Source organism: Kockiozyma suomiensis, assembly GCF_038497685.1.
Source record: "Kockiozyma suomiensis strain NRRL Y-17356 unplaced genomic scaffold V2V93scaffold_13, whole genome shotgun sequence".
Taxonomy (NCBI): Eukaryota; Fungi; Ascomycota; class Lipomycetes; order Lipomycetales; family Lipomycetaceae; genus Kockiozyma; species Kockiozyma suomiensis.
In genome coordinates, this window is record NW_027117676.1 from 225660 (window position 1) to 247161 (window position 21502).

The window sequence follows — 21502 nt, forward strand, 5'->3', positions numbered from 1 at the left end:
TCCAAGCAGTCGTAGAAGCAACTAATAGTATTAGCGTCATCTTTAGGTATATTGTCTTGCTCATTGTCTGGTATTTGCAACGATGCATAGTTCAATTAAGCTTTGAGCATAGCTTATCTGTGTGTGCGGCTTTGTACACCAGTTAGATCTCTAGCACTTTTCTCAAAACAATTACTACTCCAAACATTTAATCGCAATCCGAGGATCTCAAAATTAAAGAAATAAACGACTACAGAACCAAAAATATCATCCGAATTTAAAAAAAATGTCTGTTGTACGCATGCCAGAAGTCATGTAAGTATGGTTTTTGACTGCAATCACTAATCGCACAACTATAAAAGACTGCGCTGACAACCACTTTTCAGTTCATTCACTGAAGACAAATTGAAAAAAATCTCAAGCTCGTTTGGTATTACTGTTCCTCCTAAAGATATCGATGCCTATCGGATTCTGCTCTCAGGATTAGAAGAAGCAGCTAAAGTGATAGAAGACGAGGATGATTATTTACCTCCAGTCGACTTCGACAGATTTCCCCGGCATGATATTCATGTTCCAACGCCTAATGAATACAACGCTTGGGCGCACAAAGTCACGATCAAGTCGACTTCTGAAGAAGATGGTAGAGGCTTACTTTCGGGAAAGACAATGGCAATCAAGGATAATGTGAATATTGCTACTGTTCCTTCTTTACTTGGTACCGATGTCATAGAGGCTGGAAGCTTTGTTCCTCGCTATGATGCTACAGTAGTTACAAGAGTCCTAGAAGCCGGAGCATCAATTATAGGAAAAGGTGCATGTGAGAATTTCTCGATGAGTCCAACCTCTTTCACTAACGCGTACGGGTTTGTTCAGAATCCATTTGCGGAGGGCTACAATGCAGGTGGTTCTTCTAGTGGATGCGCTGCACTTGTTGCCGCCGGGATTGTTGATATGGCTGTTGGCGGAGATCAGGGTGGATCAATTCGTGTTCCTGCTTCCTATTGTGGTTTGGTTGGACTCAAACCTACCTACGGTCTGGTTCCCTACACTGGAATTGCTTCCTTAGCCTCTACTGTAGATCATACGGGGCCGATAACAAAGACGGTACTTGATAATGCTTTGTTTCTACAAGCTATTGCTGGTCCCGACGGGTATGACTATCGTCAGATAGGCCTACCCGCACAGCTTCCTAAATACTTTGATGAGCTGACAGAATTCAAAAAAGCGCCTGCAGACGCTGCCAAGAATTTCAGAATCGGACTTATTCTAGAGGCTTTTGATATGCCTGGCCTTGATCTTCGAGTCATTGAAAAAGTCAAAGAAGCAGCTAAAGCATTCGAGTCGCTGAATGTAGGAATTACCGTTAGAGAAGTTTCAATTCCGATGCATGCGAAAGCTCCGGCAATTTGGACTGTCGCGACTCGTCAAGGCTTTTCGGAGCATGGTCTTCGAGGTCAAAATCCAATAAATTTTGGAGTTCACGATCCAGAGATTCCTGCTGCATTGACTCACTGGAACCAAGAAATGTTTGATAAATTGGCTCTGGAAAATCCTGCGGCGACGAATAGCTTATTAGGAGGACAATATATTAGAGATTCGTATCCAGGTTTGACGTCTAAAGCACTCAATCTGGCGCGAAAGCTGAAAGATTCTTATAACTCAGTGTTTGAAGAATACGATATTCTGATTACTCCCTGCGCTCCTACACCGGCAAATTATACATCTACTTTGGAAGATGATATCATGACTAAGATGTCGAAAGCTATTGGGACTACAATCAACACTGCTCCGTTCAATATTTCAGGTCATCCGGCTATGAGCTTGCCAATTACCATGATGTCACCGAAAGAGGATGAAAGCCTGAAATTGCCAGTGGGAATGCAGCTAATTGCGAAGTCGTTCGATGAGCTCAGTGTTCTAAAAGCTGCTTTTGCATGGGAACAGAGCTTCGATTGGAAGTTATTTTGATTGACCTGCAATTATTCGTTTTATCCAAAAGTTATACATAAATGTTTGAATAAAATTTTTAGTGAAAGTAGTGAAGCATTTATATACAGTTTATGGCGATTAATACAACTATTTAACAATAGCGAATGATTTTATGTCATGCGCGGAAAGTTTCGCGATTTTGCGAAGTATTGATATCTGCCTTGCTGACAGCGTCAACGGTGCGCCAGTCGGATGGCCTAGTAATGGGCCCGCGCTCTCGAATAGCTCACGAAAAAGATCAGCGTAATAAGCTGGCCCTCCTTTGCTTTTCAGAGTGCCAATATAGTAACCCAACATAGCAAGCAAGGTGCTCGAGACATCCATATTGGGTTGTTCAATCACTGGAGGTTTACCGGACCGCTTCTTGCTGCGTTCCATCATTGCGTCAACATTTTTGATATAGTTGCGGTTTGATCTTTCCATAGTGGCTTGCGCGATCCCGCGAATTTTGTCGTAAAGCACCGGATCAGATACATATTCCAGCTCCTGAACAAACGAAATATTTTCCTGTCGAAGCTGTCGCAGAAAATAATCTTCTCGGGATGATAGGATCACGGTAGCTGAGCCAGACTTTCCGGCACGACCAGTTCGTCCAACACGATGGATATACTGCTCTACATTCATTGCTGCACCCACTTGGAAAACATCAGTAACATCCTTGACGTCAACTCCGCGTGCCACAACATCAGAAGCAATTAACAAGCCATTCTTTGATTTCTTAAATTCTTCAAGTGCCTTCAAACGCTTATTTTGAGTCATGCGCGCGGAAATTTGCGACACCTGGATCTTGAAAAAAGATTCTTTGATGACATCTGAAAGCACGTTATAATAATGAGCTACCTCTTTTCCTGTGCGCATGAAAACGATCGCTTTGAATGGCTCACCATCTTCGATGCGCTGCGAATGATATTTCAAAAGAGAGATCAAAGGTTCAATGTGATCACCTATTTTATCAACAGAAATAATTGTCTGGGGAATTTTTAGGTGCGTTGGTGACTCGTCGTCTTTGCTGGTTTTGACAAACAAGTACTCTTTTCCAAGTTCTCTCTGGGCAATAGCAGCCACATCCGGCCTCACGGTTGCAGAAAACATCAGGACTTGTTCGACATTGGTCACGGCTTTGAGAGCCTTATCGATCGAAGCAATGTCGCGAGCAAATCCTTGATCCAACAGTCTGTCTGCCTCGTCATAAACTTTGATTCTCGTGTACTTGAATAGTGAGGGATCGCTACGTAAGTAATCCAGCAGTCTCCCTGGAGTTGCCACTAATATGTGGCAACCGCTTTTTCCAAACACGTTGCTAAACTCAGTTCGCTTGTTGACACCGCCTACAACTGCTCGAACTATCGGCGCATGCTCAGGGCTCGATTCTCGAATATAGCTGCTAATCGCTACAGATTCGTCTCGGATTTGATATGCTAGTTCACGAGTAGGAGCTATTATGACAGCAATCGGACTAGGGCGGTGATTATGCTTAGACCTTAATATTGACTCGTATACTTCTTGGACAATAGGAATCATAAATGCTAGCGTCTTCCCGGTTCCTGTTTTCGCTTGAACCAGTGAGTTGCTGCCCCGGGTCTCAGGCGACAGTAGAAATGGAATTACTTTTTTCTGAACTTCAGTCATGTTCGTGTATCCCATTCCGCTAACGACGCCACTAGCAATTAAAGAATTTAGATCGCGCAAGTCAGAGAATGAGTTCACCTCTTCCTGCTCAAGCAGTACGGTATCGGCTGAATACGAACGGGTCGCAAGCGGAGTATGGCTAAGCGCCGACCCTCCTCGTAGAGAAAACGCAGCTGAGAGCTGGCGAGTTTGGATCCGAGAAGATACTTTAGGTACAATGCATTTTATTTGATACATATAAGCCATTATATTAAAAATTCGCTCTACTGAAAAAGCACAAACGTGGTTACGATTTGACGAGCAGTCGAAATAAAAAACTTCATAAACTAGTCCCAGCAAAATACTAGCGGGTTAGGGTTTATGCAAAACCCATGAAGTTTAATAATTGGGTAAGGGCGTATACGTTGACCAGACATTTTGCTAGTGAACATAAAGAACCATACAATACGCTGGCCATATAGACATTTCTCAAGACTCAATCGAATTGTAACTTGCTACGTTCTCATTGAATTTTAATCATCTGTCTTGAGTAATCATTTTTTGAGTCTAGCGTAATGTCGGGTCTTGAAAATATGTTTGATGACTCCGATCCTGAGGACGCCATCGAGGAGTCTGAGCCACAACAGCGACGTCTTGGTGGCAGGTCGCCTGCCGCACAGAGCGCCAACGATCTTGAAACAGAAGAAATCTTTCGTCAGCCAGATGAGATGATCAACAACGATGATATTGCGAACGATGATGAAGGTGACGAAGACGACGATGAAGAAGACGACGATGTCGATGATGAAGACGATGACGAAGATGAAGAAGATGATGACGAAGAGAATGGCAGTGTATGTTTACTCTTTCCACTGTCATTTTAACAATCTCTTTTACTGACTATATGTGCACAGAGACGGAGAAAGCGGCCTCGTAAAGAGCGTCGTAATCAGTTTCTCGATGTTGAAGCCGAAGTAGACGAAGACGAGGAGGAATTGGAGGAAGATGAAGATGAACTTGGCAGAGAAGGTAAATCATTTTCTTGATGTATTTTACGGTGAATGCTAACTCATTATTCAAAGATGGATTTATCCAGGATGCGCAGGAAAATGAGTTCGATAGGACCGATGATCGTCTCCATCGTGAGGTGGATCGCCAACGAGCAGCTATTGCTGAAGAAGACGCCGAACGCCTTGCATCAGAATATCGCGAGAAATATGGTCGCTCGGCTGCTTCCAAATATCGTGGAGACATGAGTATCATTCCTCAGCGACTTTTGGTTCCATCAGTTGAGGACCCAAATATCTGGGGTGTACGCTGCAAGACTGGGAAAGAAAAGCAGATTGTGAGAACTATTTGGCGGAAAAAGGCTAGTTTGCAGTACACCAAGGCTCCAGTTGAAATTCTGTCCGCTTTTCAGCGAGATAATTTTTCAGGATACGTTTACGTTGAAGCGCGAACCCTTCCGGACGTTGAATACGCTCTTAAAGGCATTCCAAACGTTTACGCGAGACAGATGATCCTTATTCCCGTCACTGAATACACAGATCTTCTTCGAGTAAACAAGGGAGCCGACGTCGAGTTAGTCCCAGGATCATATGTTCGTATAAAGCGCGGAAAATATCAAGGTGACTTGGCTGTGGTCGTTGACCTAAGCGAGAATGGTCTCGAAGTTCAGCTCAAATTGGTACCCCGTTTGGATTATGGCAGAACTCAGGATATCATGAGTCAGACTGGACTTGATGGAAAAAGAAAAAGACCTAACTCTTCCTCGCGCCCGGCTCCGAGACTATTTGCCCCGATGGAGGCACGCATGGCTGATCCAAAAAATTATCAACAGCGACAAGCGAAAGATAACCATTACATCTTCCAAGGTGAGGAATACGTTAATGGTTACTTAATAAAAGATTTCAGATTGAGCATGGTGATCACGGAGAATGTGGAACCAAAGCTTGAAGAAGTAACCAGATTTTCGTCCACTCAAGATGACGAAGGTGTTGATCTCCAAGCTCTTGCACAAAGTTTGAAACAGACATCTACAAGTGGCACATTTCAGGCTGGTGATCATGTTGAAGTTCATGAAGGAGAGCAGACTGGGGTTCACGGTCGCGTAGTTTCATTTGATCGCGATATTGTATCGGTTCGTGCTGAGAGTAACGAGCTACGAGGCCAAGTCATCGAAATTCCCGCGAAAAGTTTACGCAAAAAATTCAACCAAGGTGATCACGTTCGAGTTATTGGTGGGAAATTCAAAGACGAAACTGGTATGGTGGTGAGAGCGAAAGATGATGTGGTAACTATTCTCAGTGATTTGTCCATGCAAGAATTTACAGTTTTCTCCAGAGATCTCAAAGAAGCATCTGATATCGGCGGCAGAAACGTTTTAGGGAAATATCAAATTCACGACCTCGTGCAACTCAGTGCAAATAACGTTGCCTGCATTGTCAAAATTGAGCGCGATGCGTTTAGAGTGTTAAACATAAATGGTGTTTCTCAAACTATCCTTCCATCAGCTATTAGTATGAAGGTCGAAAACAAATTCTCGTTTGCTACTGACCACAATGGGTCCGAAATACGTGTGGGAGATACTGTTAAGGAAGTTGACGGAAACGGAAGCCAAGGTGTAATTCTACACATCTACCGCACTTTTGCTTTTCTCCATAATCGTACACAAAGTGAAAATTCTGGAGTTTCTCTTGTACATACACGAAATGTGGTAGCTGTAGCTGCAAAGGGCGGCAGAATTACTGATTCCAATGGTCCAGATCTATCAAAGATGAATCCTAACTTACAAGTTGGAGCTCGCGGTATGGCCCCACCCAAAAATATTCCTCGTCAAGGGGGACGCGACAGGGCAATCGGGCAAACTGTTATTGTTAGGCAAGGACCATACAAAGGTCTGCTTGGGATCGTTAAGGATGCAACTGATTCTATGGCGCGCGTTGAACTTCACTCCAAGAGTAAATTAATTTCTGTTGAGAAAACTAAACTTGGCTACAAAGAAAGGGGCGGTAAGACATTGAGCTATGAAGAATTGGTTACTCCAAAGAAGTTTTTGAGTGGCAACGTGTCCACGCTACCTCAATACCAGGGTGGAAACTCTTGGCAGCAAGGCGGAGCGACACCCGCACGGACTCCGGCATGGGCAGCTAGTTCTGGAGGAAGGACGCCGGCATGGGCATCTTCTGATGGTTCCAAAACGCCGGCCTGGGCAAGTGGTGGCCGTACTCCGGCTTGGGGAGAGGGTGGAAGAACTCCCGCCTGGAGCTCTTCTTCACGCACTCCAGCATGGAATTCTGGAGCTAAGACTCCCTCTTATGGTGCTGGTAATAGAACTCCCGCGTATGTATACATTTGAATTCAGCTACATGAGTATCTACTAACATGACTGCTACTGAAGCTGGAATGCGAATGCTAGAACGCCTGCGTATAATAATGACGGAAGTCGCACTCCTAGTCGGTCAGCATGGGATATTGGTGCTCAAACACCTAGGGCAGACTCTGGAAGCAAAACTCCGGCTTGGAACTCCGATTCTGCTGCTCCGACTCCTTGGGATGACGGCAGAACTCCTGGGGCCTATCACGATCCCGGCACCGTTGCGTACACCCCATATAATAGTGCCCCAACTCCTGGTGTGATTTCTGCACCTACTCCTGGAGGATGGGATGATGCAGCTACACCCGTCCCTTACGATGCCAAATCGCCTGGACTTCCTGCGGTTACACCTGCAGCATGGGGAGATGAGCCTGAAACTCCAAGATATGCACCCGCGTCGCCGTAAATTGTTGAAATATAGTCAAATCATTATTCAGCTCCTTAAATATCGTCAATTGGTATTGTGTTTTTGTATATACTATTTGTCAATACGTAATAATATTATTTCACATGCTGCTATTATCAAATAAATAAATGTTACAGCAAACCATAGTATGCCTAGTTGTGCTAACCCTCATCCTGGGGTTGGGAGTTAACGAGCTTCAAGGGACGCCGGCTGCGGCAACTAAGAGATATCTGTCCCACTACATAGTACTGTTATATCAGATGAGCAGGCATACTTTACTCATATGTACCGGAGCAACATTTCCGTTTGATCAATTATTTGAAGTTATATTGGCCTCTCAGGATATTTTACTCTTCCTCCATCAAAACTTGCAGATCACTAGTGTCAGAGTACAATATGGACCGTCGTCAGAATCAGGCACAAAATTCAAGCGCTGCTTGTCCAACATCGATGCAAAATTGCTGAAAAAAGTAGATATTTCGGGTTTCGGCATGACTGACAAAATGGCCGCTGAGATCTCAGCTAGTTCTATAGTTATATCGCACGCTGGTTGGTGTTCGCTTTTGTGCCAATTAATTTGATCGTTGCTAATCTATTTCAATGACTAGGAACCGGCACTATATTAGATACTTTGCGCTCAACTCCAGCACCGCAATTGATTGTGATCCCTAATTCAGTTCTCATGCATGGCCATCAAGATGAAATTGCAAAAGCGCTCGAAAATAGAGGATGCTTAATTTCTGTAAAGGAACTAAATGAGAAAGAGATCCTGAAATCACTAGAGAGCTTGAGTTCAAAAAATTTTGCTCCTCTTCCTGAAAGAAAGCGTTTAGCGGATTTGATTGATTACGAAGCGGGGACGTTGTACACTTAGTACTTGGCTGCATAAGAGAACAAAATCTGTTCTGGTCTACAGCTACATTTATCATACAATTGAACGGGAATGAGTAAAATCACTAAGACATATATTACAATATACAACATTAGAGCTGTTTGATAGACAATCCTCCTTGCAAGTTTAGCTGTCGTCTCGTCCTGATTTACATGCTTCATCTGCCTCTTATGTGTCTTTATTTATGCTCGCCTCACTCAGATCCGCCAAACTTGTGAACGCGGCGTAGTCTGTGATTTGCCTAATCAAAGGGCTTGGATGATTCTTGCGAGAGCTCGTTTGACGACGCTTGAATTTATTCTCAATCAGAGCACCGGTGTGGGAAATAAGGGCTTTGATGATATCTGTCGCGAATAGTTAGTAACCGAAGTAATTTCTATCTAAAAGCAAGATTACCTTTTTTCAAGCGCAATGCAAGATCAAGATTAGACCAAGTCTTATTCCTGTAAACAATTGTCGGCAAGCGGAACACAAATTCGTGGACATCTTCAATGTTTCTAGATCCCTTTCCCTATATAGTATTGTTAGCCATCGTAGCTCAGATCTGAATGGACATTTTACAATGCTTACTTTGTAGCTGATACATAAAACAACTGATGGGATAGTCACATATACAAATGTCGTAAAATTTGATGCTCGGGTCACCATTGTAGACAAGTCATCATGATCAATCAAGCTCTGCTCAGCTGTCTGCACTCGCGAGGTTGCTGAGACTTTTGATGAATCATTAATTCCAGAGGCAATTGACGTCACTGAAGCTGTATCGCTTCCAGCTTGAGGTTTATTGAGACTGGTAGAAGAGCCAGTAGAAGGAATTCTCAATCGTCGTGACTTGTGGACATCGTGATCAGCCAAACTGGAGCCTCTCCGCCGAAGAGCAAACGAATGAGCCGAATGAATGCTAACGGTATCGCTCGATTGATTGAGATTAACATGTGATCCACTATCTCTAGAGCTACCAAATAGGCCTTGAGAGCGTATCGATGCTGTATCGTCAATACCATCAGAGTCCGAAGATTCTGACGAATCAGCCGCGGTAGGTACGACTGGACTTGCCGACTTCTCGTGGCGGTTAACTTTGACGGACTGTGCTTGACTTGCGGTGTCAGGTTGCAACGCTTCCGATCCACTGTAAACTTGAAGAGGTGACTCCATATGACTGGGGAAAATGTACTGAAACAGCTTCTGGCCAATGTCATATTCCAACTGAATCTTCAATGGAATCAAATCGACCTCAAAATGATCCATAACAGGAATTCCGCCTATAGCTTCCAGCATATACCAATCAACGCGCAAGGCTTTGCGTTTCCTGTCGGAATCGTTCATTGCTTCAAAATAAGGCGATAGCATTTCAGGATAGAGAGCTCCTTTCAACAGATTGATACCTTGTAGCATATCGACCTCGATTGTGTTAAAATTTGAGCCATCCGAGTTTTCAAGTCGTCTGAAGCATCCCTTGGCAAGTGCAACATCAACAAAAGGCGTTCGATCTTCAAGCAATAGATGAGCAATAACTTGTTGTCCTGTAATCAGCCATTGCAAAGTTCCTGTTGTTTCCGACTTATTCTTCTCTTCGCGTCGACGTTGAGCGACCGTGATTGCTTTCATAATATAGAATAACTCCAACCGAGCACCTCTTAGCTCACTTGTAACACTTGCCATATCTCCCCAACTCTGTTCATCTAACTCCGGAGAATATATTTGGAATTGATGCCTAATTTCTTCTAATTGTCTGATTTCCCGCTGCAAGTTTTCCACCATGTCGGCTGCTCCTGATAAATCGCTGAAATCCGTTGCCAGTAAAATCTTCTCAAGTCTCTCATTAGACTTCTTAGAATGCGGCTCCGAGTAAATAAGCAAGTCCATAACAATAATGTAGACCGCATAATACTGTAAGGAGTCAACAAAAGCCACAACCTTGGGAAAGTCAACCGCCAATTGATCAACTTGCCTGGCCATTGAAGGGGCTCCTTTCACAGACACTCTTTCTGTAACTTTATCACCGTACTTCAAACGCAAAGAGTTGTGTTTATCGTAGAGCAGAGACGCAGATGTTCTCTCGGCAATTCTCGACGTTTTAAGAGCTGAACCCTCATAAATACTTTCTAAAGGTACCCAAGGTGGCCAAATAGACGAGGTAGCGATATCTTCTACTGCCTCCTGCTGATCTGCTGGTGCATGAATCCTAGGAATGCCATTATATACCCTGGTGCTACCATATGAGTTGTTCGCAAAGAGCCATTGCGACTGGCGCAATAATGTATTTTTGTGGAATACGAAAAACTGTGCGTTATCCAAATGAGCCGAATATCGGGATTGCACGAGACCGCTCACATCATCTTCTAGTTCTGACTTATCCATGATTGAAATAATTTTGAGCTCAATATTCTGGGAAGTGACTAGTACAGTTGAATCTGGATTTATCTCACTTTGTAACTGGATCTGAGGTCCAAGAAGACGAATGGCATAACTGCTCCTAGCAACATACTGTGCTGCTAGATTCTGAAGCATTTCGTCGTCCATCAACTTCTCATCACCATTCTCATACTCTTCGCTATCGGAATCAGAATCGGAATCAGATTCAGGACGCAAAGATGCTGCCTTATCGCTAATAGAGTCATTCCCCACGTCCTTCTTCGGTGATCTATCAGGTGATGCTTCATTTGCGCTTCCATCTTTGGCGAATGTGTGTTCTAAGTTGGCTTTGACATCTGCATATGCATCGTGAGTTTCTGCTGTCAACTTGTCCTTTGGCTGGTGTAGAGATTTGACGTGGCTGCGACTATGATGGTGTCCGTTTTCAGATCCGGATCTCGAGTGTTCATCTCCGACGACCAGGTGCTGCTTTGCATCGGATAATAGATAATCAATCATTGTATCCGTACGGATTTTCTCTACTTCCTCTCTAGATTTTGGAGGCGCAAGCCGTGTCGATACACGCTCTTCCATATCATGTAAATCAGTACGAGCACTGTCAACTCGCTCTAGATTGGTCCTATCACTCGAGTCTCTAGATGCAGACAAACTTTCTTCCTCGAGATTCTTTTTCTCCTTATCAAGATCATCAATGAACTTGACTGCTCGTCTAGACATATAGTAAATAAGACCTTTCCTCTGACCGATTTGATGGATGTATCGCAAGAAAATATTGCGAACTGAATTTGACCACCTCACTTGCACATTATGAAAAATAAACCGATTGTTAAAATCAGAAACTGATTCGTCTTCGAGAGATCTTAAAGCCTGAAATTTGGACGAAAATTCGAGTTTACCATCACCGAATATCTCATCATCGGTCTTGCTAAATTGAGTTTGATATTTTTTGTGCTTTGTCATATCCTCTGCCGATACATGACCAGTCGACATTAGAAATGAAAACCATAATTGATGAAGTGTATGTCGCTTCAACTCCAAAAGTTCTGCATCTTTTCTTGCGGCCAAGAACTGTATGCGGTATAATTTATTAGTACAATATTGCGCCATGAGAGGAAGATTACTCACCCGTGCTCGAGCTATATGATCGTCGGTCGAAAGTCTCGCAGATTTTCGATACTTCTCAACTTCCGCATTATTCATCTCTATCTGCTCCTCCAACTCCCGCGCTCTGACAGATATCAAATCTGTCTGGAATTTCACCGTGTCTAAATGCAACAAACAGCCAGCGTTAGAAGAAATTCAGTACGTGATTCAACTACAGCAATCAATCCACTTACCCGTCTGACCCAATAAACATGTATGAGAAGGCTCATCACCAAAAGGAGCAACCTCAGGATCCAGGCTCGTGTCATTTTCAGCCGAATGATTGTGCTCTGTCTGACGATAATAAGTGAACCGCGGAGTAAAAATAAGCGGCAGAACTTTGACAGAAGACAAGTTTTCTGAACCAACGAACGAGTCTAATTCCGTATAATCGTCAATATCTATCCATGTCAAATCGTTATCTGACACTTTCAACTTCGCTAGCGGAGGCACACCGCCTGTAGGTTCTGGAGGAGAATTAATTTCTGAATCCCCGAATGGATCTCCAATCTGAGAGGCTAATTCTTCTGCCGTGCGCTCTTTGAAGGACACTGTGACGCCTCGAATATCAGCACTTTGAAAGTCAAGCTCTCCAACGTTGAGCCTCATCTTTCGACGTCTACGGACCTCATTCCTGACCTTATCTGTATAAGTGATGAACTCGCGACGCTGGTGCAGGTCCATCATGAAACTATTAATGCGACCCTTAAGCCCAACAGAATTCAGAACCTTCTTATTAATGTCGTCATCTCGCTTATACAAATACATATGACTGATTGATAGCGATCGCAAAACAAATTGATACTTGATAGTAGCCAAATGTCTACCAAATTTCTTTGAGACCATGATAGGCGGGAACAAATTTCCATTGCGAATAGGAAGTGACATTTCTCCAGCAAAAAGATCCCACCATTTGAAAAAGTGTGTAAAAGTTTGTGGCGTCAAATGAATGCTGTTTGTACTTGTAGACGGCTGCTTCGTTGAGAAGGCAGTCCATTCTTCGTCTCTCGGCGATACAACAGTTAATGCCAGATGAATATAATCACTCCTAAATCCGGCATATGAATCGTGCGATCCCGGAGAACTGACGGCGTCTGGCCTCTTTAGCTGTACTGTGTAGTGCGGTACCGACTCGAACGTGCGTTGTCCGCCCTCGGTTTCGCGCTCAAAGAGTAAACCTGCCTTCCAACGCAAGTTCCCTGAAAGCTTCATGATAATTTTATGGAATCTCGCATTAGAAGACTGTGAATCTGAAAATGTGCTTAAAGAGTCTCCTGCTCTCTCATGCGGTGCATTCAGTTGTCGCACGTAGTAACTGAAGTCCGGAACAGCAAGCAAGAAATTCTCGCTATCAACAACCATAAAATCTTGTTGTTTCTCGTTAGGATTAATGTCAAGGGTAACATTATTCTCCCAACACATTGCAAACCCTGCTCCAGCACCCGTGATACTGTATGGGTCGTGAGAACCTTTCAAAAGAAGATGAACTGCCCCATCAATCCAAGAAAGTCGTATCTTCGAATGGAAAATAAGCCGAATCTTATCCCAAAACCCTACTTTGGGTGATGGATCAATTGGTGGTTTTGTTATAGTGTCAAATCTCATCATCGTTTGCTGAATGGCTGGTTGAAGTGATGGTGCCCAGGTTATCCGAGTTGGTTCTGATGTCGCGATATTAATGTCTATCGTCGAATACATTTTTACTGCAGAAATTGTTCTTGTCACTGTCAAATGATATTCATCTTCAGACTTGCCGATACGCGGTACAATGGGGCATTGAATATATCGATAAGAGCCTTCGTCAAAAATCTCCTCCGCAATGACAATATCACTTTTTAGAGACCATGCAGGGCTCTTCGCCGACTGCAAACTACTCATTGGTGGTACATGGAAAAAAGGCAGCGGGTAATCGCGTAGCAAAATTCGAAATTCGCTCATGTCGATATTCCAGAATAATGGAACCAACAAAGAATACTCCGTGGTTTCAGGAACACCCTTTCCAATTTTGTGCAGAAACTTATGGACATCTTGCAAAGGGAATCGAGGCTTATCAAGGATAATGTTGGGATCGCTAAACAAAATCTGAAATAACGGCGGTGCGTCTGGTACACTAATTATCTTCTCATCGTTAGTTAGATCAGTATCCACTTCGTCTGGACCAAGCCCTTTGCGACGACGAGCTTCGATTGAGGCCGCTCGTATTTGTCTGGCCCTCGTAATTCGTCGAATCCATGAATTAGAATGCAGCTCCCTCAGTTTGTTGTAGGCTTCTTCAGTAGAAATTTTGGCTGTATCAGACGGCATCTCAGCCTCCATAGGACTATATCGAATCGGAACAGCACGCTTAAGACGAGAATGCCTATGATGTTTCATGCCTTTCATTGTCTTGAATGTATGCTTTCTCTTTAATCCTTCATGTTCGATGTCGGGCTCATTCGGTCCACGGCTGTTTGCGTTAGCAACACTCACGCCAGCTCCCAAATCACGAATCTTATCCTTCGCAGCCTTTAATGTCTGCACTTTTGCTTCAAATGCAGCTTCACGAGCTAATCTGGATTTCATCTCGATCATTCCAACCGTAAAAATCAAACCCAGTCGCGACTCAAACGGATCATCTTCAACTCTCATCTCAATGATTTTTGAGCGTATCCGCACTCTCGGCATCTTGACAGGCTTCTTCGCTGTCGGCTTAAGGATATCTTTGCTAGAGTGATATTTGAACTCGTGCGTCATTTGTTTCACTGCTTTAAAGCTAGTGACGATACCTTCAAGAAGTTCATATACTAGCAAGCCATGAGGAATAGAGAGTGAAATTGCATCAGTTCCAAGGGTAATATCGTCGTCAGTCGTCTCCGCAGAAGAGATGACAGAGGCCGATATTGAAGGAACGCCGAGATCCACATGAGGAAGCTTGTTAATCATTTCAGCTCGGACACGACGAAGAACAAGAAATCTCTCCCATGCTCCGCCGCCATTAGCAGACTCGACAAATATCCGGAAGAAACTTGCTGTTGCCGCCGGCGCCTTAGAACCTTTCTTTGAGAATTCCAGCCCAACTGCTTCGAACATGATAGGTGGAGAGAGTGGAAGATGAGCTTTGACACGAATATGCTGCGAGCGAATGTCAAAATACACTGTCTCATCTGTTGAACGAGACGCTGTAGAAACTTCAGTCGGCTTTTTGTTAGTATCCAAATGACTCGTGATTAATGTCAAAGCTTGAATTGCCAATAACAGCGAATAGTGATGAAACAAAGAGTAATTAGCAATCATTTTTTTAAGCAGGACATTAATTTCAGCAATGAATTGCGTGTCTTTCCAATAAGTCAACATGGCAATTTCAATATCAGGCACAATTAATAGCGGCATTGTCTGCTCCAAAATGTCATTCGCGTCAATGGTGAATATTTCAATTCCTTTGAAACCAATCGCAAGCCTGCGTCTGTCGACCTTGGTGTTAAGAGTCTTTGTCGTTAATGCCTCAATAGTATGCGGAAAGTCAGATCCGCTAAGGCCGGCTGTTGATTCAGTACGCGCACTGCTCCGATGATGGCGCTTTCCATGCACTGAGTTATGGTGGGGCGTAACATGAGGCTTGTAATCAATAATCCATGACTCGGCTTGCACCGCTAGACCTCTAGCAACGTCTTTGACAATTTCATTTGCATGATGTTGGTCTTTGCTTGAAGCGCACATCATAACATCCGATCCTTCGAGCCGTACATGAGATAGCCACGGTGGTATTAGTCTCATAAAATTCTTCTTTGAGGGCTGAGAAGTAGGCCCTTTAATCTCAGGCTTATAAACATAACCCGGACCGATTGACCAGACTTCAAATTTGATACGTGAGACCAGGTCCTTCAAGCTGTTCACATTCTCGGGACGAGTCAAGAATACACCGATCGAAGTCAGTGACCCAATAATTGTAACGTCAAGTACTGGACTAGTTTGCGCAACCATCCTTAACGAAAACGATTCGGCTTTTGCGAATTCATGACGGCCATTTGGCCCGCGAACCCAAGTGCTAAATTCAGTCATACGAAATGATGCTGTCAAGCCGTAATGGGGATATGGCAAAGGAGTGTGCGACGACTCCAGCTCGCAATTTATGATTGAGCAGGATGAAGCCAATATCCTTGACTCTTCTATATCTTGCATCCCGCCCTCAGATTTCTTCTCCGTTGTGTCATCATCATCAACTTTAACACGCGCTCCAGGTTCTTCGATAGAGAGCTTGATGATTGTCCGAGGCAAGAGCTCAACAAGTCGTATTCCAGCCTGGCGCTTAGATCCATCCTGTCTTGGTGGCAGAGAATCTTCCTCAGAATTACTGAATCGGGCAATACTGGTAAAAATCGAGACGAAGAGTGGTAAATGCCTCGCTCGAACGTCAACTGCAGGAGAATTGATCGACAAACTGCCTTTCAATAAACTAGAGTTGCGATCAGTTTCTGCACCTGTATAAATATCCAGACTCTTGCGTAGAACATTTGTGGTTGAACTCATGGTAATCATCGGAATATATACCAAATCGTCGTGCACACCGGTTTTCGTATCTGCTAAGCCGACACTGATTGAGATTGCAGTCATGATGGCTTGATGAGAAACATCTTCACGGGGGAAAAACATGCGATGGCCAGGACTGTTCTGACTTAATCGGCGCAGATCTATTGTGAAGTCCTTGGTCGACAAGCTGAAGTAAATTGGGTGCTCTCTAGCAACCGAATAATCACATTCTGGCGAAAACTTATATATTCCTACCTTTGCCACATGTACTCTGACCTCTCGAACAGCATCCAACAATAAATATAAGCTATTTATAAGATCATCTGGTGGTCCGTCATCAGCTAGAGTTTTCAAGAGCAAGTCCGTCTGCGACGGTGGCATCTCTCGAAGTCGACGTTTTCTTCTCAGACGAAGCCGCTCGTAGAATCGCGAATATGAGTCAAATGGAAGGGTCAGATTTCCGACACGAATATTGAGAGACAAATTTTTCGTCAGCTTAGATGTTTTGTCAAATACATCATACACTTCCAATTGGAACATGTCAAGTAGCTCCTCAGCAGGTGAGTTCTCAGGCTCATAAAATATATCCTTGATGGTAAATCTCCATGTGACGATGCTCGTTGTATCAAGATCTTTGCTCATACCGCAAGCTCCTAGAACCGTAGTGAAGAACTTTGATTTGGGATTAATCTGATCTAGACTGAATGTCTGACTACGTATATGCAATTTCCCAATATCTTCGGCGATAAGCGTTACGTTCTTGATACTAAAATCCAGCAATTTCAAATATTTGAGTACCCTGTGGAACTTCTGACATGCGTCTGAAAAGCGTCTGATAGCTTCTTTCCATGTCGAATGCTTGGGGTTTGTTGCTTTTGTTTTCGGACAATCTGGACTCATAGGGGTTTCGGGTTGAGTCTTTGAGGAAGGCATTCCAGGTGCTGGGGAAGCATTAGATCGATCTGTAGAAACATTGAAAGATGATTCGTCGAACGGATCATTATATAGAGAGACGTCAGCCACGGCGAGCGTGATCCACGTCGGCCGCGAAAAAGAAGGACGATGGAAGTCGAGCTCTACCTTGCCAATTTCGACTAGTATACCGGAAGGCAGAGTAAAGGATATGTGTCGCAAAGAGAAGAATCCCAGACGGTGGATAGACACTCCAGTGAGAATACGGATAACGGCGAAGAGAACAAATGCAACGATATGAGCGAAGCATATTAATACCCCCAGCTCAACAAGTAGCAGAGAGGATCCCTCAGGCAGTCGCATTTTGAGCAGATGAACGTGTTTCTTGTGACGAAGAGTTCTACATTTGAGGATGGATGTCAGCACTCAAGAAAGTGATACGACGGACAATACACAATGCGCACATACCATGAACCGCTGACAAAAACAGCGAAAAGCCACAAAAGGACAAAACAGACACTTTGTACCCGTCTCTGCAGCGCAAAGGTATAGATAATCTCTTGTCAAGAACTTGGATGATTGAAAACAATAACAAATGCCGTGGCGGCCGGAGCCAGTACTGACTGAGATGGATGGATCCGCGATTGCCTTTACTATCTTGGTGATAATAATAAGGGATATCCACTACTTATATCTGGGTTCTTTTTTTTCCGTAACAAGAAATGGCACCTGCGAAACTCCGGTAGCCGAGATTTCAAACACCGGAATCGTAAACAGACGTCCGAGCAAGATCTGCCGAATTTCTGAATACAATTCTCAACCAAATATCAGCAGTGGTACATTGAGTAAAGCTGCATTATTCTATATAAATTTGGCGCATACCTGAATGTGCAAAGATACTGCACGTGACAGCGGTGGAAGATTTTTTTGGATGTCGGGCTGAATTCATGCGTACTAAATTATCTTGCAGCTGAATTGTTTTACATCTGTAGACTATTTATCACTGTGGCAAGCATTTTATTCGGCTTATTATCTGCATATTATATATTATTGCTCGGCAAAAGCTTGACGGTTGATATGCATATTGACTGCATGTCGCGATACTAAATTGGCTTGAATCTTGATTCAAATTTTTCTCTCTATATATAGAGATACAACTAGACGATACTTGTCTTTCTACGGGTAGTATTTATTTTCTATCTCTAAGCAAGCGGTAAAGAGATTAGTTCACGATTGGTAGAAATCCGAGTCAATAGTACCCTAGCCCGATGCATCTCTTGGCTATTTGCATTCTGAGAAATATATGGAAACCTAGTTCGTATCTGTACCTCTGCAAAGCTATGGATGATAATCCATACAGCGCGAGTCTATCAAAATCTAGTGCAGATACAAAAGGCAAACCGAAAGGGAAACAAAAAGCTGTTTTGTCCGACAGTGACTCTTCAGAGGATGCTTCATCAGCGAGCAGCAGCGATTCCGACTCTAAACCTCCATCACGTCGGCCTGCCTCTTCACTACCTGCTTTCATCAGAGCGCGCAGTCTTGCAGCTCAGGTTGTATTGCAGTATACTCCGGTTCAGTCTCTTTTGAACTCCAACGACTCTATATTTTTGGATTTTGCATGTGGTGCAGGCGCTCTATCTCATCATGTCGCTGAACATATTGATCGTGTTCTCGGAATCGATATACATCCTCCAGCAGTGGCCGAATTCAATCTTCGTGCGCAAAACCAAGGTCTTGACAAGAGCGAGATGTATGCAATTGCATGCGACGTGCTCGATTCTGTGCAGCTTGATCATGTGTGCGCAGAATGGCTAGGAAAAATTGATATTGCAGCCTGTGCGATGGGCTTTCATCATCTTCCAGATATGGCAAGCGTTACAAAATCCATAACTTCAAATCTGCTGAGAAGTGGTGGATTTATGTGTGTTGTAGATCTTCTTTGGACAGAATCTACTCAAACTATTTTCCAGAACCTGAAAAATGCAAAAGATGCTATGCACCACTCTCACGTTCACTCTCATGATCACACTCATGCTCACCATATAGGCGGCATTCGATCCGAAGACATTCTTAAAAGTTTTCAATTTGCACAATTGGTGGATATTGAAGTATTTGAGTATGCTTTCGAGCTTCCCGTGATGATCCCCGAGAAATTGCTTCCTGAGTCGATGAGAAGTTCCCGCGAAAGCAGCAGTCAATTCACCCCAAGTAATCCGGCAAAGAAGATAGAGATTATGCTTCCGTTTCTATTTGCGGTTGGAAGAAAAAAATAGGTCGTTTTTGAGACGCAAATCACAGAGGTTGCGGGTCTTTATTAAGTCAACTTCCCCGCATATCTGAAAGCAAGCATGGATCAGTGGCGATTTCGCTAGATTATTGTTCTATACATTCATACATAAAGGGGATCGAAAGGTGCTTTTTCTATTATATACGAATCATACCCTGGAGCCTACATAATCTATCACGCATAAGAACATCAACAGAACAATTGCTAAAAGTCAAACATAAAACACCACATTTCAAATTGTACAAGCACACTCCATAACATTTTTTTCTCACTCCTTTCCACTCTAGACTTGTTCTTCCATTACAGTTCTCAAAACATTAAATAAAAGCAGGCTACCAGTTAGTGGCACTGCGCCGCGAACTTAGTAACGGTAGATCTCGGCCTTGTAAGGTCCCTCGGGAGCAATTCCGAGGTACTCGGACTGGACAGCAGTAAGAGGAGTCAACCTGACGTTAAGGTGGTCAAGGTGAAGACGAGCGACGGTCTCATCAAGAATCTTGGGGAGAACGTGAACTCCAACAGTGAAAGGACCTGTCTTGGCAAACTCGACGAAGGTCTCACGGAACTTGGCATCGTCGACTTTGAAAAGAGCAATCTGGGCAAGGACCTGGTTGGTGAACGAGCACGACATGACGAACGACGAGTGGCCGGTGGCACATCCGAGGTTGACAAGACGACCCTCGGCGAGGAGGATGATGTGTCTACCGTTGGGGAGCAAGAATCTGTCAACCTGGGGCTTGATGTTAACGACCGAGGTGGCGTTAGTCTTAATCCAGGCAACGTCAATCTCAACGTCAAAGTGGCCAATGTTGCAGACAATGGCGTCGTTGGGCATAGCCATAAAGTTCTCGCCCGTGATGATGTCACGGCAACCGGTGGTAGTGACAAAGATCTGACCAATAGCAGCGGCCTCGGACATGGGGATGACCTGGTATCCTGAAACGGCGGCCTGGAGAGCGTTGATGGGATCAATCTCGGTAATGATGACACGAGCACCCATGCTGTGGAGAGCCATGGCACAACCCTTGCCGACGTCACCGAATCCAGCGACGACAGCGGTCTTACCGGCAATCATGACATCGGTAGCACGCTTGATTCCGTCAACGAGGGACTCACGGCATCCGTAAAGGTTGTCAAACTTAGACTTGGTGACCGAGTCGTTGACGTTGATGGCAGGAACCTTGAGGTTACCTTCCTTCAACATCTTGTATAGGTGGTGGACACCGGTAGTAGTCTCCTCGGAGAGACCGTAGCAGCCCTCGAGAAGTTCGGGGTACTTGTTGTGCACGAGAGAAGTGAGATCTCCACCATCGTCAAGGATCAGATTGAGCTTAGCGCCGTCCTTGAAAGAGACGAGCTGCTGCTCAATACACCAGAGGTATTCCTCCTCGGTCTCACCCTTCCACGCGTAAACGGGGACACCAGAGGCAGCAATGGCCGCAGCCTAAGAGAGAGTCAGTCAGAATCAAACCAATTGAGTAATAAAAGCACAATCAAAGTACGTACGGCGTGGTCCTGGGTGGAGAAGATGTTGCAAGACGACCAGGTAACCTCAGCACCGAGAGCGGTGAGGGTCTCGATAAGGACGGCGGTCTGGATAGTCATGTGCAAGCATCCGGCAATACGAGCACCCTTGAGAGGCTGAGCCTCGGCAAAACGGGCACGAGTGGCCATGAGACCAGGCATCTCCTAAAGAACAAATTCACGGTCAGCATAAGAATAGTAAACAGATGCAAAAAAGCAGTAAAATTAAACGAGGAGAACGTACGTTCTCGGCGAGCTCGATCTCGCGACGACCGAAGGCAGCAAGACTGATATCGGCGACTTTGAAGGTGGCGGCAGGAGCGGACATTGTGTTAGGAAGAGGAAGGGAGGATGATGGTGAGGATGAAGAATAGAGGAGAGGAGAGGAAGTGGTGGAGGAGTAAGAAAAGTTTGACTTTGCTGCGCTCAGACGCCAAAAAAAATTTGAAATAATGGCTGTTAGTGCCCTTGCCCTATCCGAACACGAAGCCGAGGTCATCG

The 21502-nt window shown here is 44.2% G+C and overlaps 7 protein-coding genes across 7 annotated transcripts; 4 read left to right on the forward strand and 3 right to left on the reverse strand.

Annotated features, from left to right (window-relative positions):
- Positions 1–149: 149 nt before the first annotated feature.
- Positions 150–2377, forward strand: V2V93DRAFT_374175 (amidase signature enzyme). Its single transcript, XM_066911172.1, has 2 exons — positions 150–294; positions 366–2377. Exons 1-2 carry the CDS (start codon positions 266–268, stop codon positions 1945–1947), a joined length of 1611 nt encoding a protein of 536 aa, XP_066764006.1. The 5' UTR covers positions 150–265; the 3' UTR covers positions 1948–2377.
- On the reverse strand, positions 1991–3890 carry V2V93DRAFT_338608 (P-loop containing nucleoside triphosphate hydrolase protein). Its single transcript, XM_066907765.1, has one exon. The coding sequence runs from the start codon at positions 3841–3843 to the stop codon at positions 2056–2058; it is 1788 nt and encodes a 595-aa protein (XP_066764007.1). The 5' UTR covers positions 3844–3890; the 3' UTR covers positions 1991–2055.
- A 135-nt stretch (positions 3891–4025) lies between these two features.
- V2V93DRAFT_374179 (uncharacterized protein) lies at positions 4026–7496 on the forward strand. The gene is made up of 4 exons (XM_066911173.1): positions 4026–4430; positions 4491–4605; positions 4659–6918; positions 6977–7496. Exons 1-4 carry the CDS (start codon positions 4152–4154, stop codon positions 7356–7358), a joined length of 3036 nt encoding a protein of 1011 aa, XP_066764008.1. The 5' UTR covers positions 4026–4151; the 3' UTR covers positions 7359–7496.
- Positions 7497–7618: 122 nt separating this feature from the next.
- On the forward strand, positions 7619–8232 carry V2V93DRAFT_327618 (glycosyl transferase; the record flags this gene model as incomplete). Its single annotated transcript, XM_066907565.1, has 2 exons — positions 7619–7907; positions 7967–8232. The coding sequence occupies 2 exons, from the start codon at positions 7619–7621 to the stop codon at positions 8230–8232; spliced, it is 555 nt and encodes a 184-aa protein (XP_066764009.1).
- A 186-nt stretch (positions 8233–8418) lies between these two features.
- On the reverse strand, positions 8419–17550 carry V2V93DRAFT_327608 (golgi-body localization protein domain-containing protein; the record flags this gene model as incomplete). Its single annotated transcript, XM_066907563.1, has 7 exons — positions 8419–8594; positions 8647–8761; positions 8821–10092; positions 10710–10742; positions 10960–11694; positions 11752–11891; positions 11964–17550. 7 exons carry the CDS (start codon positions 17548–17550, stop codon positions 8419–8421), a joined length of 8058 nt encoding a protein of 2685 aa, XP_066764010.1.
- Positions 17551–18527: 977 nt separating this feature from the next.
- On the forward strand, positions 18528–19463 carry V2V93DRAFT_327453 (S-adenosyl-L-methionine-dependent methyltransferase; the record flags this gene model as incomplete). The annotated part of the gene is made up of 1 exon (XM_066907557.1): positions 18528–19463. The coding sequence occupies one exon, from the start codon at positions 18528–18530 to the stop codon at positions 19461–19463; it is 936 nt and encodes a 311-aa protein (XP_066764011.1).
- A 73-nt stretch (positions 19464–19536) lies between these two features.
- Positions 19537–21454, reverse strand: V2V93DRAFT_374185 (Adenosylhomocysteinase). Its single transcript, XM_066911174.1, has 3 exons — positions 21246–21454; positions 20984–21166; positions 19537–20921 (listed from the first exon to the last, which is right to left on the reverse strand). The coding sequence occupies exons 1-3, from the start codon at positions 21327–21329 to the stop codon at positions 19839–19841; spliced, it is 1350 nt and encodes a 449-aa protein (XP_066764012.1). The 5' UTR covers positions 21330–21454; the 3' UTR covers positions 19537–19838.
- Between the last annotated feature and the right edge of the window lie 48 nt (positions 21455–21502).